Source organism: Tamandua tetradactyla, chromosome 16, assembly GCF_023851605.1.
Source record: "Tamandua tetradactyla isolate mTamTet1 chromosome 16, mTamTet1.pri, whole genome shotgun sequence".
Lineage (NCBI taxonomy): Eukaryota > Metazoa > Chordata > Mammalia > Pilosa > Myrmecophagidae > Tamandua > Tamandua tetradactyla.
This window is the reverse complement of record NC_135342.1, coordinates 28,365,379-28,383,563: the sequence shown is the minus strand read 5'-3', so window position 1 is coordinate 28,383,563 and position 18,185 is coordinate 28,365,379. Positions and strand designations below refer to the sequence as shown.

Genomic DNA, 18,185 nt, shown 5'->3' with positions numbered 1-18,185 from the left:
ACACCTCAAAGGATAGGAATAGAAGGGAACTTCCTCAACATGATAAAGGAAATATATAAAAACCCCACGCTAACATCCTCAATGGGGAAAAACTGAAAAATTTCCCTGTAAGATCAGAAAGAAGACAAGGATTTCCACTGTCACCATTATTATTCAACATTGTGTTGGAAGTTCTAGCCAGAGCAATTAGACAAGAAAAAGAAATACAGGCATCAAAATTGGAAAAAAAGAAGTAAAACTCTTACTGTTTACAGATAGTATGATACTATATTTTGAAAACCCTGAAAAATCCACAGCAAAACTGCTAGAACTAATAAATCAGCAAAGTGGCAGTTTACAAGATCAACACTCAAAAATCTGTAGGGTTTCTATACACTAGTAATGAGTAATCTGAGGGAGAAATCAAGAAAAAAATTTCATTTCCAATTACAGCCAAAAGAATAAAATATTTAGGTATAAATTGAACTAAAGAGACAAAAGACCTATACAAAGAAAAGTACAAGAAAGTGTTAAAAGAAATCACAGAAGACCTAAACAAATGGAGGGGCATACCGTGTTCATGGATTAGAAGACTAAATATAGTTAAGATGTCAATTCTACCTAAATTGATTTACAGATTCAATGCAATACCAATTAAAATCCCAAAAACATACTTTTCAGAAGTAGAGAAACCAATAACCAAATTTATCTGGAAGAGCAGGGTGCCCCCAAATAATATCCCGAGAAAGAAAAATGAAGTTGGAGGTCTCACGCTATCTGACTTTAAGGCTTATTATGAAACTACAGTGGTCAAAACAGCATGGTACTGGCATAAAGATAGATGCACTGACCAATGGAATTGGATAGAGTTTTCAGATATAGACCCTCATCTATGGACAATTGATCTTTGATAAGGCAGTCAAGCTAACTCACCTGGGATGGAACAGTCTCTTCAATAAATGGTACCTAGAGAACTCGATATCCACATGCAAAAGAATGAAATAGGATCCATATCTCACTCCCTATACAAAAATTAACTCAAAATGTATCAAAGACCTAAACTTTAAATCTAAGGCCATAAAACTTTTAGAAGAAAATATAGGGAAATATCTTATAAATCTTATAAGAGGTGATTTCTTAGATCTTACACCCAAAGCACGAGCATTGAAGGAAGAAATAGATAAATGGGAACTCCTCAAAACTAAACACTTTTGTGCATCAAAGAACTTTGCCAAGAAAGTAAAAAGATAGGGCGGGCCACCATGGCTCAACAGGTAAGAGTGCTTGCCTGCCATGCCCGAGGACCCGGGTTCAATTCTTGGTGCCTGCCCATGTTAAAAAAAAAAAAAAAGAAAGAAAGTAAAAAGATAGCCTACAACATGGAAGACAATATTTGGAAACAATATATCAGATAAAGGTCTAGTATCAGAATATATAAAGAGATTTTTCAACTCGTTAGCAAAAAGACAGACAACCCAATTGCAAAATGGACAGAAGACATGAACAGACACTTCTCAGGAGGAAATACAAATGGCCAAAATGCATATGAAAAGATGCTCAACTTCCCTGGCTATTAGCGAAATGCAAATCAAAACCACAATGAGATATCATCTCACACCCACCAGAATGGCCATTATCAATAAAACAGAAAATGACAAGTGCTGGAGAGGATGTGGAGAAAGAGGGACACTTATCCACTGTTGGTGGGAATGTCAAATGGTACAACCACTGTGGAAGGAAGTTTGGCGATTCCTCAGGAAGCTAAGTATAGAATTGCCATGTGACCCAGCAATACCATTGCTAGGTATCTACTCAGAGGACATGAGGACAAGGACACAATCGGACATTTGCATCCCAGTGTTTAAAGCAGTATTATTTAGTTGCCAGGAGATGGAAACAGCCTAAATGTCCACCAACAGACAAGTGGCTAAACAAATACGGTGGAATATTATGCAGCCATAAGACAGAATAAAGTTATCAAGTATGTAACAACATGGATGGACCTTGTGCTGAGTGAGATTAGCCACAAACAAAAGGACAAATACTGTATGGTCTCACTGATATGAACTGACAATAGTGAATAAACTTGGAGAATTTCAGTTGGTAACAGAGACCATCAGGAGATAGAAATAGGGTAGATATTGGGTAATTGGAGTTGAAGGAATACAAATTGTACACCAGGACTGAATGTTAAATTCAGTAAATACTACAATACTACCTAATTGTAATACAATTATGTTAAAGCACCGAATGGAGCTGAACATGAGAATGATAGAGGGAGGAGGGCTGGGGGCACAAATGAAATCAGAAGGAAAGATAGACAATAAAGACTGAGATGGTATAATCTAGAAATGCCTAGAATGTATAATAATAGTGACTACAAATTTAAAAATGTTTTTGCATGAGGAAGAACAAAGGAATGTCAATACTGAAGGGTGTTGAAAATAGATGGTTATTAATATTTTAAAACTTTAACTTATGTGTGAGACTAAAGCAAAAAAGTGCTTATTTGGTACAAAATTTATATTTTGACTAGTGCAGTTCCTAATATACCTTATGTGGACAGCTTATTTGAACACCATAGTACACGGAACCTTGAGTAGGGCATGAGATTTTGTAGGTTTGTCCAGAGTGATGCCCTGATAAATCCTAGAGTGATTTGAACCGTGAATTAAAAAGTATATGCAAAGTCCCTTTGGGAGAATGGTGAGAGAGGGGGAAAATTCAACTTCCCCAAGTGGAGAATTCTTGATATTCTCACAAGCAGTGGGGACAACCAAAGCAATAAGCAATCTTGGGGTTTGGTCATATGAAACTTAATTCCACAAAGAATAGGGTAAGCCTCCTTAAAATTAGGCTTGAAAGTCACCTCCTAGAGACCCTCTTTTGTTGCTCAGATGTAGTCTGTCTCTCTCAGCCAACACAGCAAACTCACTGCCCTCCCCCTCTCTACATGAGACATGACTGCCAGGGGTGTGCACCTTCCTGACAGTGTGAGACAGAAATCCTAGAATGAGCTGAGACTCAGCATCAAGGGATGAGAAAACCTTCTCGACCGAAAGAGAAAAGAGCAAAATGAGACAAAATAAAGTGTAAATGGCTGAGCAATTTGAAACAGAGTCGAAAGGTTATTCTGGAGGTTATTCTTTTGCATTCACCTTTTTAGTTAAGGTTTAATGGAGAGGCTGGAGGGAACTGCCTGAACATGTAGAGCTGAGTTCTAGTAGCCATGTTTCTTGAAGATGATTGTATGATCATATAGTTTTCACAGTGTGACTGTGTGATTGTTAAAACCTTGTGTCTGAGTCTCCTTTTATCTACCTTATTGACAAATGAGTAAAACATATGGACTAAAATAAATAAGTAATAGTGGGAACAAATGTTAAAATAAATTTAGTTGATTGAAATGCTAGTGATCATTGAAAGGAAAGGGTAAGGGGTATGGTATTTGCATAAATTTTTTTGCTTTCCTTTTATTTCTTTTTCTGAATTGATGAAAATGTTCTAAGAAATTATAATGATGATGAATATACAACTATGTGATGATATTGTGAGTTATTGATTATATATCAAGAATGGAATGATCATATGGTAAGAATGTTTGTATGTGGTTATGCTTAATAAATAAATAAATTAATTAAAAATACATTATTTTCTCTGATCATATTAGTCTGCAAAAGATTAGAGGATTCTCACATGTCCCCTTGAGCCATTTCCTGTGACATTACAATACTGTCTAGACTTTCCCTGTGTAACATTGTAGCCACTATCCACACAAGACTGCTGAGTACCTGAAATGTAGCCAGTTTGAATTTGCGATGTTACAAATAATATAACTAAAATATTTAATTATTTCATATTTATTACATGTTGAAATAATATTTTAGAAATATTAGATTAAATAAAATACATTATTAAAATTAAAAAATACATTCTTTTTGAAATTGTAGGGGATTTTGTAAATATAATTTTTTAAGCAGATGCTGCTAAAGCAATGTTTAGAGGGAAATTTATAGCTGTAAGTGCCCTGCTTTAGCAGTATTCCTTAAGTTTTGGTGTGTTGTAACTTATTATTTCAGAGAATTTTCTAATATCTCTTGCAATTTCTTGTTTGACTCACAGGTTACTGGGGAGTATTGTTTAATTCCTACACTGTAAATTTCCCATGTTTCTTTCTGTTATTTGTTTCTTATTTTCCTTCATTGTGATCAGAGAACTTTGTGTGTTTTCGATCTTTGTAAATTTTGAGCCTTGTTTTATAAACGCTAAGCACACAGTCTATCTGGGGAATGTTTGCTACACATTTGAAAACAATGTATATATGTATACTGTTGTATGATGGCATGTGTTCTGTATATGTCTGTCAGGCTTATTTGTTTTATAGTGTTATTCATTCTTCTCTTTCCTTGTTGCAGTTTTGTTCTATCCATTATCGAAGGATGTATGTTGAAGTCTTCAGCTGTTATTTTTGAATTACCAGTTTCTTCCTTCGGTTCTATCAGTTTTTTTCATCATGTATTTTGTGTCTCTTTTTATATGCATATATAAATACCTGTTATATTTTCTTGTGGGATTATCCCTTTTATCATTGTACATTGTTCTTCTTTATCTATAGTAACATTTTCTGTTTTAAAGTCTATTTTGTTTGATGTCATTATATCCGCTACAGCTTTCTCATAGTTGCTGCTTGCATGATAGATATTTTTCTGTGCTTTTGCTTTCAACCTATTCATAATTTGGACCTAAAGTGTATCTCTTGTGAACAGCATATAATTGGATCCAATTTTTAAATCCAGCTTAATAGTCTTTTCCTTGCCTTTGTATTGTTTAATTCATGTACATTTAAGGTTAATACTAAAAATTATTGGATTTTTGTCTATTTTATTTTCTCTCTATCTCATTCTTTTTTTGTTTCTCTTATCTTTTAATGTTTTCATGTCATTAATTAACTATTTTCTAAATAAAATTTTAATTTCTTTAATAATTCTTTCATTATATATATTTTCTTAGTGGTTGCCCTATGGCTTGCCATATGTATCTTTTTAAGTTTTTATTAATAAAGCCAATCAACATACAATATGAACTTTCTTTTTTATCACATAGTTGTGTATTCATCATCATTATCATTTCTTAGAACATTTGCATCAATTCTGAAAAAGAAATAAAAGACAACAGAAAAAAATTCATACATACCATACCCCTTGCCCCTCCCTTTCATTGATCACTAACATTTCAGTCTACTAAATTTATTTTAACACTTGTTCCCCCTATTTTTAAATTATTTTTAATCCATATGTTTTACTCGTCTGTCCATAAGGTAGATAAAAGAAGCATCAGACACAAGGTTTCCACAATCACACAGTCACATTATCAAAGCTATATCATTATACAATCATCTTCAAGAAACATGGCTACTGGAACACAGCTCTACATTTTCAGGCAGATCCCTCCAGCCTCTCTGTTGCGCCTTAACTAGAAAGGTGATGTCTATTTAATGCATAAGAATAACCTCCAGGATAACCTCTCTACTCTGTTTGAAATCTCTCAGCCATTGACACTTTATTTTGTTGCCATATATATCTTAACCTATTATAATCTACTTAAGATTTATGCAGAATTCCTATAAGAAATAGAAATGTTACTCCTATGTAATTTCTTCCCCCACCCCCATTTTGTGCCATTAATGTTATACAAATTGCATCTATATATGTTACAAACAGTAATATATTGTAATTTTCCTTTACTTTGTTTTATGTCTATTAAAGAAGCTGGTAAAAGTAAGTAGAGCAAAGTATATGTTTATAATGCTTGTATTATCCTTTTCATTCACCCTTTCTTAAAGTTCTCATCATTTGTCTGGATAGATTTGAGTTACCATTTGGTATCATTTCTGTACTCCTGTACAACTTTGTTTCACCCACCTCCTTTGTGCTGTTATTTGCAATTATATGACATTTCTATATGTAATGGATCCAACACTTTGTGTACAAATATTGTTTTATGCAAGTGCTTTTAAAATCATTTAAGAGAATAGTCAAAATATGCTTTTATGCTATCTTTTAAAATTAAATATTTCTATAGGTACTGTTTGTTTTTTCATGTAGATTCATGAAAAACTATTCTGGGTTCAACTGCTTTTAGCTTGAAGAACTTCCTTTATCATTCTTGTAAGTTGGGTTTATTAGCAATGAATTACTTCATTTTTCGCTTATCTGGGGATTTCTTTATTTCACCTTCATTTTTTTCCTTAAACTTTTTATTTTGAAATAATTTCAAACTGACAGGACAGTTACAAAAATAATACAAACCCCCAAAAGATCTACAAATTTTAACATTTTGCCACCTTTACCAAATGTTTTATCACTTTTATCAATGTTCTGTCTTCTGAACATTTGAGAGCAGGTTGCACATATGGTACATTGTGAACACATAATACTTCCATGTATATTTTCTAAAAAGATGTTCCATTATATAATCACTATTAGTGCAGTTACTAAGTTCAAGAGATTTATCATTAATATAAAACTTTATCATTAATACGAAACTTATAATTCCAAGTTTTTCAGTTATCCCAATAATGTCCTTTTGAGTGTTTTTTCCTTCCATTATTAGATCCAGTGCAGGCTCAGGTATTATATTTAGTTGTTATTCTCTTTAGTCTCTCTCTTTCTTTGAATAATGGAAACATACATACAATGTGAATTTTTCTATCCCAACCATTCCAAGCATGTAATTCATTGAGATTAATCACATGCACAATGTTGTGTTACCCTTAACACCATCCAGTACCAGAACTTTTTCATCATCCCTAATAGAAAATCTGTATGCATTATGCATTAACTCTCCATTTTCTTACCCACCCCTGCCACTGACCTGGCAACCTATAGTCTACTTTCAGCCTCTAATAATTTTTATATTCTAGCTTTTTCATATAAATAGAATCATTCAATATCTGTCCCATTTTGTTTTACCTAATATACTCAGCATGATGTCTTCAAGGTTTATCCACGTGGTAGCATGTATGAGAACTCCATTCCTTTTTTTTTAGGACTGAATAATATTCCATTGTGTGTATATACCACAACTTATTTAGCCATTTATTTGCTAATGGAAATTTGGGTTGCTTCTACCCTTTGGCTATTGTGAATAATGGTGCTGTGAACATTGGTGTACAAGTATCTGTCTGAATCCCTTTTGTTTCCTTTGATTTTATATCTTGAAATGGGATTGCTAGGCTATGTGCTACTTCTTTGTTTGACTTTTTGAGGAACTGTCAAACTGTAATCCACTGCAGTTGCACCATTTGTATTCCCATCAGCAATGTATTAAGGTTCCTATTTCTAACATCCTTACCAGCACTTAATATTTTCCATTTTTTAAATTATAGCCATTCCAGTGGGTGTGAGGTGGTACATTATTGTGGTTTTGATTTACATTTCCCTAATGGCTAATGATACTGAAAATCTTTTTATGTGCTTATTTGGCTTCCATTTTATCTGGATGAAGTCAGCTGTTAATCTTATCATGTTTCCCTTGTTTGTGACAAGTTTTTTTTTTCCTTGCTTCTCTGTGTCTGTGGCTAGATATAACATTCTTACCATGATATATCTAGATGTGGAATCTTTGCATTTATCCTACTTGGAGTTTGTTAAGATTCTTAGATGTATAGATTGTTTTTCATCAGTTTCTGAAAGTTTTAAGCTGTTATTTCTTTGAATATTTTTTGGTGCCTTTCTGTCTTCTCTTTTTCATATTCACACCATGGATATGTTGGTGTACCTGATGGCATCCCACATTTCTGAGATACTGTGTTCATATTTCTTTATTCTTTTTTCTCTTTGTTCTTCAGGTTGTATAATCTTCAAGTTTGCTGATATTTTACCATTGAAAGCTATGGTTTAACCCTTCTGGTGCACTTTTCATTTTGTTTATTATACTTAATTCTAGAATTGTCATTTGGCCCTTTTTTCCTTTTTATAACTTCTATCTCTATGGATATCTTCTGGTTGATTGAGGCATTGCCATCATACCTTCATTCCTTCTTTAAATCTGTTTCCTTTAGTTCTTGAACATATTTATAATGGTTGCTTTGAAGTCTTAGTGTGTTAAATTAACATCTTGGCCCTCTTAGAGACAGCTCCCATTGCTTTTCCCCCTGTGTGTTGGTCTCACTTTCCTTTTCTTTGCCTTTCTTGTAATATTTTGTTGAAAACTGTACATTTTAGGTAATGAATTGTTGCAGTTCTAAATTCTGATTCCCTTCCCCCCTCTCCTAAAGGTTGTTGTTTTTTTTTTAATCAGAGATATTTCTAAGGTAAGTCCATATAATGATTTATAGCATAAAGCATTGTCTCCCCACTCAATCAAAACAAAACAACCCAAACACTTGGATTTGAATTCCAAACTAACTATAACATCAGAAAAGTTTTGGAACTACTCTGTGTTTCTGTTTTCCTTGGGTAGCATCAGTCTTCCAGCTTTATTCTTCAATATTGTATTGTGGACTATACTAGTTTGTTAAGTTGCCGGAATGCAATATACCAGAAATGGAGGGGCTTTTAAGGGGGAATTTATTAAGTTGCCAGTTTACAGTTCTAAGGCCATAAATATGTCAACACTGAGGCATCCAGAGAAAGATACCTTGGCTCAAGGAAGGGTGATCTGGGAAGGCATGTAGCTAGCATCTGCTGGTTCTTGTACCTGGTTCCATTGCTTTCAGCCTCTGATGCCAGTGGTTTCCTCTCTAAGCATCTGTAGGCATTCACTCAGCTGCTCTTGGACAAAACTCTGGATTTCATCTCCTAGCTTAGCATCTGCTGGGCCAGAGATTTCTTCTCTTCAGGTTCTGGCTATTTCTTTCTGAGAGTCCTTGCTTGGAACCCAGGCTGTTTCTGCCTCAACCTCCAAACCTCTGCATTTGCTCTTCCAAACATCTGTGTCTGTGTCTGCATCTGTGTTTTCTCCAAAATGTTTCCCCTTTTAAGGGACTACAGTAAACTAATCAAGACCTGCCCTGAATGGGCAGAGTCACATATCCAGCTATCTAAAAGGCCACACCCACAATTGGGCATGCTGTATCTTCGTGGATATAATTTCATCAAAAGGCACACGCACAACTGGGTGCACTACTTCTCTTTGGAGATTATCTAATCAAAAGTTTCCACTCTACAATATTGAATTAAGTTTAAAAGAAACAGCAACCCCCACAAGGTTGAATCAGTATTAACCCATAGCTTTTTGGGAGTATGTGATAGTTTCAAACCAGCACACTACCCTATGATTAACATCTTGCATTAGTGTGATAACATTTGTTACAATTTCTGAAAGAACATTTTTATAATTGTACTATTAACTGTAGTACATCATTTACAATAAGGATCACTGTTTGTGTTGTACAGTCCTATGTTTTGTTTTGTTTTTCATATGCTGGAGTCAGATTTCATTATTCTTCCATGTGCGTATTCCATAATTGCAGCACCATTTGTTGAATTTTTTTGTTTTGTTTGTTTTTGCTTGTTTGTTTTATGGGAAGTGCACGGATCTGGAATCCAACCTGGGTCTCCCGCATGGCAAGCAAGAATTCTACCACTGAACTATCCTTACATACCCTAGCCCTATGTTTTTATTCTAGTAACTTATTACAACCTAAAATTTCCCATTTTAACCACATTCAAATATATAATGCAGTGCTGTTAATTATATTCACAATGTTGTGCTACCATCACCACCAGCTATTACCAAAACTCATCTATTACCCCAAATAGAAACTGTGCTATTTAAGAACTCCCATTGTTATATTATTTTGGCACACATTATTCCAGTGTTTAGCCTGTTTCTCTTGCTTTGTTTGTGTTGTTTTCTGTTTTTTCATTTAGTGACTTGTCTAAACTATTTTTGTGAAATGTGTTTCCCCTTGCAATATAAAGGTTTTGGTATCATTCCTCAGATAGTGCATCCTTGAGCATGTACACGGGGCTTTCTCTGTCCCTTTTCTTGATTCCCGTTTAAATTGTCTGCCTCTTAGATGCCACTAATTTATGGCTGATTGTGCTACTGTTTTCAACAATGCCCTGAACTTAAATTGGTCCACAGTCTGATCCAATTAAATTCAGGCAGGAGTAGTTTCTGAAGCCATTTTTTTTATGTTTGTTCTGACCCCAGGAGGTCTCTTCTTAGCTCTCTCTATCCCTGGTTCTCCCTGGTATATTATCTGGCCTGTGCTTTACCTTGTTGTTCTTAATTAAAAGAGCCTACCAGCCTCTACTTATTTGCTTACCACTGAAATCTTTTTGTTTCTAAGTGTGTCCTTAGGCTTGAACTTCCCCACGTTCTGTTTCAAATATTGTCAGTGCCTTTGTGGAGTGCTTTGGAGTTCTTGTTCTTATGGACTGCCTCTACCCCTGGGCAAAATCTCTAGATGCTACTCTAGGTACTGGGTATGGGCAGAAGCCTGTGGTCTTCTTAGCTTGCCTGCTTGGGTGTGGAACCTCTGCCCTGAGAGTGAGACGCAATCAAGGTGATTCCATCCTGGCATGCTGTGCCTGGATAGAGTCTTCACCCTATTAGTTGGGACAGGAAGGAGGAAAGGAGTCCTTGATCTCTCAACCACAGGAATTTACTAGGAATTTAGCCTCTTCAGCTTGAATGAGAATGTTTGCTGTCTGCACTTTCCAGTGAGATACTATAGCCCTTGATTGGTTAGTACCTGCAGGGAGAGGGGTTCCTGACTTCTTCACCATATCCACCTAGAGTGGAGCCTCTATCAAGCTAATGGTCAAGAGCAAATGAGTGGGTTGTGACTATAATGCTATAAACTGTCATATTTCTTAGGGAGTTAATGTAGATTTTTTGAATAAATATTTCTTCATTGGCTATAGACCCTTAGGACAATTTCCAGAGACTTTTTTTTATAGCGTGTAACAGGCTAGTTTCACCAGAGAGCAGATTTGTGAAGCTCATTCTACCATCTTGAAAGTGGAGCTCCTCTCATAACATTTTAAATGCCTTTTTTTTTTTTGCATGGGCAGCCACTGGGAATTGAACATGGGTCTCCAGCATGGCAGGTGAGAACTCTGCCTGCTGAGCCACTGTGAGATGCCCTTTTTTGAATCCCAAGTTTGGATAATTGTAGTTTTTATTGTTAAAGGCTTTGTTATGTGTTGTCTAATTTTTTAGAATTTTTAAGAAACCACTTTTTTTTAGAAATGAAGATACATATATGTATATTTTATAGCTGTTTTTTACTGTAAATTAATTTCTGTTTTTATATTTCCCAAGTCTTCCCAGGTATTTGCTTTAAAGTTATTTTAATAATTATCTCACTCTTCACCTAAAATCTTAAACAGTAGCTTCTTTGAGTTCATTTGACTAGTTTGATTAATACAGTATCCTATGGGGTATCAGGAGGTTTGGATAGAAACAGCAAAAAGGTTTTACAGCTGCTTTTTTTGTTCATATAGTAATTAGTGAAACCATCTCATGAAGGGTCAGTTTTCTACATCTGATTTTGTCTTCAGTCCATACTTCATCCATGCTTCTTTCTGTGCTTCCCAAAGTCAGCATAATTTACCACATCATTGGTTTTTGATTTTTTTATCTGATATATCCAGTGGTTTCCCATTATTAGTGATTTCACATACATTTACCCTCAGCAAGAAAGGGGGCTTCAATTATAGGAGTTCCGGTGTCCAATTGTCTGCTGAAATAAGGGGATGTTTGTGAGATTCTGAACCTTTTCCTGCTGTCTTGGAGAGGAAATGTAGTATGCTAGTTAGGATCATGGTCTCTGCGGCCAGACTGCCTGAACTGGAATCCCAGTCATATAGTAGCTTTGTGACCATGGGCGACTTACTCTTCAGCCCCAGCTTTCTCACTTTTAAAATGGAAAGTAACAGTAGCTACTTTATAGCCTTATTGGGTGTGATAGTTAGGTTAGGTGTCAACTTGGCCAGGTGAAGGTGCCTAGTTCTATTGCTGTGGACATGAGCCAATGACCTGTGAACCTCATCTGTTGGTGATTACATCTGCATTTGGCTAGGAGGTGTGCATTGTACAATGAATGATGTTTAATTTAGTTGACTGGAAGCTTAAATAAGAGAGCTTAATGTAACACAGCCCAAGCAGCTCAGCATACCTCATCTCAGCACTCAGCAGCTCAGCCCGAGCCTTTGGAGATACAGAAAGGAATCGCCCCAGGGAAAGTTGTTGGTACCCAGATGCCTGGAGAGAAGGCCAGCAGAGACTGCCCTGTGTCTTCCCATGTAAGAAATAACCTTAGTTGAAAGTTAGCTGCCTTTCCTCTGAAGAACTATACATTTTTAACTAAATAAATCCCTTTTTATTAAAAGCCAATCCATCTCTGGTGTGTTGCATTCTGGCAGCTTTGGTAGACTACAACATTGGGAGAATTTAAAAAGTTAATATATCTAAAAGAATTATGACAATACCTGGTACATAGTAAGTACTCAGGAGATGATGATGATGAGGATATTTTTGATAATAATGGTTTCAACATCATAGAGATAGTTTCTGATAAACATTGTGATTCAGCCCTTGGGAATTTCCATTTGTAGTTCTCATTTGTCTCGTCTCATTCTATTTTCTAAAAAAATAGAAATAATTGTACTATTTCTTGAAAATTCATCCAGGTTTGAAATATGTGGCTGCTTTTCTTTCTTAGTACCTTTGTTGATGAAAATTTTGTCTCTTTTCTTATTTGGTTATCGGAGATTTTAAATATGGAAGAAGAGTTAGATATCTGTGATTATCACATTCTTTTCCAAAAATTCATCATTAGCTCTTTGATAATTTGCTTCTTGGCTTCTGTTTACACCACTCTCTTTGTTTTAATTCTAATCCTCTATTTGTGTGTAAAATAAACAAAAACCTGAATCCATTTCTTTGTTGCTTAACTGTTGATTGTGTCCTTAGCTCTGTTCCCATCATGTGTGTTCTTCACAACCACTTACATACTTTGGCCACGGATTCATATCTCTATTTGGATTTACAGCTAACAAATACTCATTTCCTTTCTCTATATTTACAAGTTGATATTTCCATCTGAAAGTCCTATAGGAATTTCAAACTTTGCATGTTCAGACTTCAAACCTCTCTTTCCTACTTCTGCCTTCTTTTTCTTTTATCCTCAACTTCTGCCATTTTCCTTTTCTTACTAGATCATACAACCACCTGGCCAGGTGTCCATCTGTCACAGTCCAATAATTCAGTGACCACCATCTCCACCTTCTCTCATTATAGACAGTGAATTCATCAGTTGGCTCACCCAATAATTAAAATACTTTTACAAAGTATTTCTACTATAACTTATTTTTCCCAACAGTATTATACAAAATTAGGGAAATATGAAGACCTGCTATACAGTTTTCAGCACCTCTGACCCATGAATGTTAGCTAAGTGAGTCCTTATATGTTTTAACTGCATTGCCAAATTTTGATGACTTCAAATTAATTAGAATTGTGTTTTTACAGGAAACAGTGACTTTTAAGGATGTGGCTGTGGACCTTACCCAGGAGGATTGGCATCAAATGAAACCTGCTCAGAGAAATTTGTACCGGGATGTGATGCTGGAGAACTATAGCAACCTAGTCACAGTGGGTAAGAATAGCTTTGCCATTTAATACAGAATTCCTTTCCCTTTCAGAAATGTGTAAAAACTTTTACTGGCTAGATCAGTCTGGCCTCCCCTTTTTTCATGAACTGTATGTGCTCCAGCCTCCAAGATAAAGGCTAGTTAGTTACTTTGTGTCATTTTGCTTCCTTGAAAGTTCCTGTAAAAGTCCTAAGCCCTCAGGATTCAGCCCAAGATCTGGGTTGTTTTTTTTTTTTGGTCCCCTGCATTAACATACATGATGTTTGCCATTTCCCATAATAGGCTATCAAGTCACCAAACCTGATGTGATCTTCAAGTTGGAACAGGAAGAGGAGCCATGGGTGGTAGAGGAAGAAATGTTTGGGAGGCATAAATCAGGTAAAGAAGTGAAAATTAGTCATCTTTGAATGAGAAAGAATATGACAGTTCTTCAGTGAGGGGTTGATACCATTTCACATTTTCCAAGGAGATTTTCTTAAAGGCCCTGGTCTTTTAGAATGAAAAATGGTATGACTGCCTTGGATTTCTGTAACATTTCCATGTACTATTCTTCCTATATTTGTGCTATCTTCTTTTTCAAATTGTAAAGGGCAGCAGCCTCACTTATCTGCCTTCAGGATGCCAACAACCTTACTTTCAAGATTATTGTTCCTTTTTATTTTCCTTAGGCTCTCTCTCTCCTTTATTTTCTTATGCAATTCAATATTTCATGGATGTGTAGTATTTTTAAAACATGGTTTGTTAGCTTGATACTTAGATTCCTTTTCATTTCTTTCCTTTTTTCCATTTGAAAAACTTCAGAGGTGTGATAGTCATACTTCTAATTGTGCTTCAGAACCCTCTCAATCTCCTGCAGCTTTAAAGGTTTCTGACTACAAATTGGTACCACCTTCATGGTTAGTCTCACCTTCTAGTCCTTTAATTTTTGAAAATTATACGTACTTGGTAAAAAACATAAATAGTCTGAAAGATGCATTGAAAAGTAGGTCTCCCTCTCATTCTTGACACCTAGTCCTTTCCTTTCCCCTGACATATATAATTCTTTTTTTAGCGTTATCTTGTGATATTATTCATTGTTTATTTTACCATATGTAGTTTAGACTCACTGTCAATTTTAAGAAAAAACCTGTTGAAAATTTTCTGGGAATTTTTGTTAGATGTATGAATAAACTTTTGGAGATTTGGCATCCTTTGGTGTTGAGGCTTTCTGTCCAAAAACATGCTTTGCTTTGTTCAGATTATATACTTGTGTGTTCTTCAGAAAATCTTTCAAGTCTTCCCTTGTAGCTTCTGTATATTTCTTGTTAAGTTTTTGCCTAAGCATAAAACAAGAGTAAAATCAGTACTTTAAGAATTGGAAAGGAGCTATAAAACTGTCTGTGTTTACATATGATAAGATTGTTTCCCTGGAAAACATAAGATAATCAATTGGAAAAGTGCTACAAACAGTAAGAGAATCCAGTGAGATGATAATATATCAAATTAACAAAAACAGTAGCTTTCATATATATATCAGCAACCAGGTAGAAGATAGGAAGGAAGGAAATACACATTTATAGCTGTAACAATAAAGATAAAGTGCCATTCTGGGCATGGGCCCATGACAGTGTACACAACAAAGTCCCTGTCCTCATAGATCTTATAACTATTGGAAACAAGAGTCCCTGTGGTTTTGCATGTAAAACTATCTTTTTTTAAAATCTTTATATTTGATAGTTGACAGTATAAAATTCTGATCCATACGTTCTTTCCCAGAGGACTTTATAGACAACTTCTGTGAACATTTGTGTAGAAGTCTCTGTATGGACATATATTTACTTTTCTCTTGGATAGATACCTAATAAAGGAATGATCAGATCATATAGAAGGTGTTATGTTTAACTTCTTAAGAAACTGCCAAACTGTTTTCCAAAATGGTTCTACCATTTGATAATACTTCCCCAAAGACTTTAGGCAATTTTCTACTGTCACCTAGCTTTGAATATTACTTGGAGAAGTCTGAAGCTTGATTGTTACTCCTCATAGGTCACTTAGTTATTTGCCTTGACACTCTAGGTTCTTTTTCTTTAAAGCTTCAGAACTTTATGAGGCCATGTCTTAATGTTAATCAATCAGTTTCAGTTTTTCCTGTGGATTCATGTTTTTTGCTTCTGGTAACATGATTGTATAGGTCTGGTACTGGCTTCTTTTTCAATTATCAGTTCTTATCTTTGCTTGAGGGTGTTTCTTCCTCTTCTTTCAAGGATAGTGTTAGAGGTTGTTCAGAAAAATGCTGTGAGCTACGTGGAAGTCTCTTATACAAGATTTTGAGTTGAGAGTTGTTTTAACCTTTACTTCTCCTCAGTCAAGGAGAGATTATCATTTGCATGGTTCCTCTGGTGCACAAAGTGTATCTTCACCTTCTCACACCAACAGACTGCTTTGTACAAGAACAATGGCTCCTTGTATCTCCTCATTAACCCTGTCTTCTCTACTATTTGGCAATGCCAGATGCCATCCATGATGTTTCTACCACCACTCGCAACACCTCTGGACCCCATTGTTGTAAAACAGGACTTGATGAGTCAGTGATAGGGCATACCTCCTGTTTGGGAAAACTTTTTTCTCTATGTTTTTTGTCTGAGGAACTGTGTCTAGAGTTCTTCTGCTGCCTGGTCCATGCTGTCTTTTGTTCTTTCCTTACATATGGAGTTGGAGTTTAGTTTTAGTTTCAACAAGGACTTAATTTATTTTTCTCATTCTTTGTTTGTCATTCTCCATGTTTGCAAAGAGAGGGTAGAGATGCTTAATTCTTCCTTTATTAGGAGGAAGTCCTCTTTGATCATATGTATTGCCCTTTCTGTAAATCGCTTTTTGTCGCTCCTTTCTAAAGGATTCTGATTTCTCCTCATTCCTGTTTGTTTTTACTTTGTTTCTGAAATGTCTTTTATATGACCACTTTTCTCAGTATGTGCTAAACTAACACTCAAAGCAGTTCTAACTTACATGAGGAATTCCTTTTTCTTTTATGTAATTTCATCATGTGGCTATTCATGTCTTTAAATTGGTATGTCACTTTACTCCATAAATGACAACCTTGTATCTTTAATGACTCACAATTGTGAAATTCTTCACATCTGTACCTTTAATTATGAGTGTTCTACCTATTGAGATTCTGGCAGTCATTTAACCTTGAACTCAATTTCTAGCACTTTCAGAGTGCTAGATCTCCCATCTCTGAATCAGCATTCTACTTCATGACTACCAGAGTGATTTGGAATCTGAAATCATAGACTGTCATATGTGTTTTCACACTTTGATGTTTTAGACTTGAATTATAAAACAGATGAGCGAAAGAAAGGACTATGTCTTATTCTTCTTTTAAATGATGTTATGATTGATGTAGAGCTATGTTTGGAGAGTTTTTTGTTGTTTTTGCTGTTTTAAAATATATACCTACAGACCTTCAAAAGAAATGCAGAAGCACTAAAAGTTAGAGACAGGAAGGCAGGGCATAGCCACATGAAATACTGTTGAAATCGTAAACTGCATGCAAAGCATTTGTTTAGTAAATGAGTGAATCAGACAGTGAATACATTAAAAAGTTTTAAGAAAAGGGCTACCAAAGAGAATAATAACATAAAGAAAGTGTTATCTTTCTTCCTTTCTTTCTCTCTTTTTTAGGAGAGCTTTGTGTTGAATCTCTTTTTCTAAAAGAGTTATAGCTTCCTAAAGCATACTTAATGAGAAAAACATAACAAAAGTTAGGAGAATAAAATTAGCATGACACATTTGTGGAATAAACTTAAAATCGTGGCCTAATTGGAGGAGATGATTGTAAGGAGTTAGTGGAATGGAGGATGGGTTATCCAGTATAGCATCAGAGAGTTCTGAGGTTTGCCAGCTTTCTTTTCCCTCTCTTATATTTCAGAAAAATATTGACAAGTCAGTTTAATATTTTCTTTTTTTTATTGAAACTATAGTTTTGCATTTTACATGGTGGCAGCAAGGTTACAGTGGTTAGTTGTAAGCAGAGGTTCATAAGATAACTGAATATAAAGGTTAAAAATGACTAATTATCTGAACTCAGAGTTACTCATAGTTGATAGAATGCCAGGGATATGGAAAACCAATGTAGGACTAATGATGTAAAAAAATGGTTGTCATTTTGGGTGATAGTATGTCAGCCATGATGAAAGCAGAAAAACAAAGTGACAGGATTTGGTGGCATGGACAGGTTCAGGGTCCAAAAATAAATATAGAACAAAATGATAGTACCCACTATAAGAATATTGCAGTAAATCAGATCTTGAGCAATGATTGCTTGCTTCTGATTTATTTTACACTTTCCATTGGATACGTATATGCTTTGTTCTTTAGGCCTATATTAGAATGAATTACAATTAGATAAAAAGTTGGGGTCTCTTCAATAGTTCTTACCAACAATGGTTTGCATTTAATTCAGACAGGCTTAAGTTTCAAGTTTGTTTATATAGAAATCATATTATTCAGAATGCACAAAAAATAGGTTTTTAAGGATCATACAACATCTAATCTAGGCAAAGGTAATGAGAAGTTGGATTATTAGTTGCTTCTCCAAACTGAATGCTACTGTTA

The 18,185-nt window shown here is 35.1% G+C and overlaps 1 protein-coding gene across 2 annotated transcripts in view; it reads left to right on the top strand.

Annotated features, from left to right (window-relative positions):
- ZNF568 (zinc finger protein 568) overlaps nt 1-18,185 on the top strand; it is an 85,487-nt gene that overhangs the window by 57,106 nt on the left and 10,196 nt on the right. For both annotated transcript variants that reach the window (XM_077133386.1, XM_077133387.1), the window contains exons 4-5: nt 13,468-13,594; nt 13,872-13,967. In XM_077133386.1, the coding sequence (XP_076989501.1) occupies nt 13,468-13,594; nt 13,872-13,967 (223 nt within the window). The remainder of the gene's footprint in view (nt 1-13,467; nt 13,595-13,871; nt 13,968-18,185) is intronic.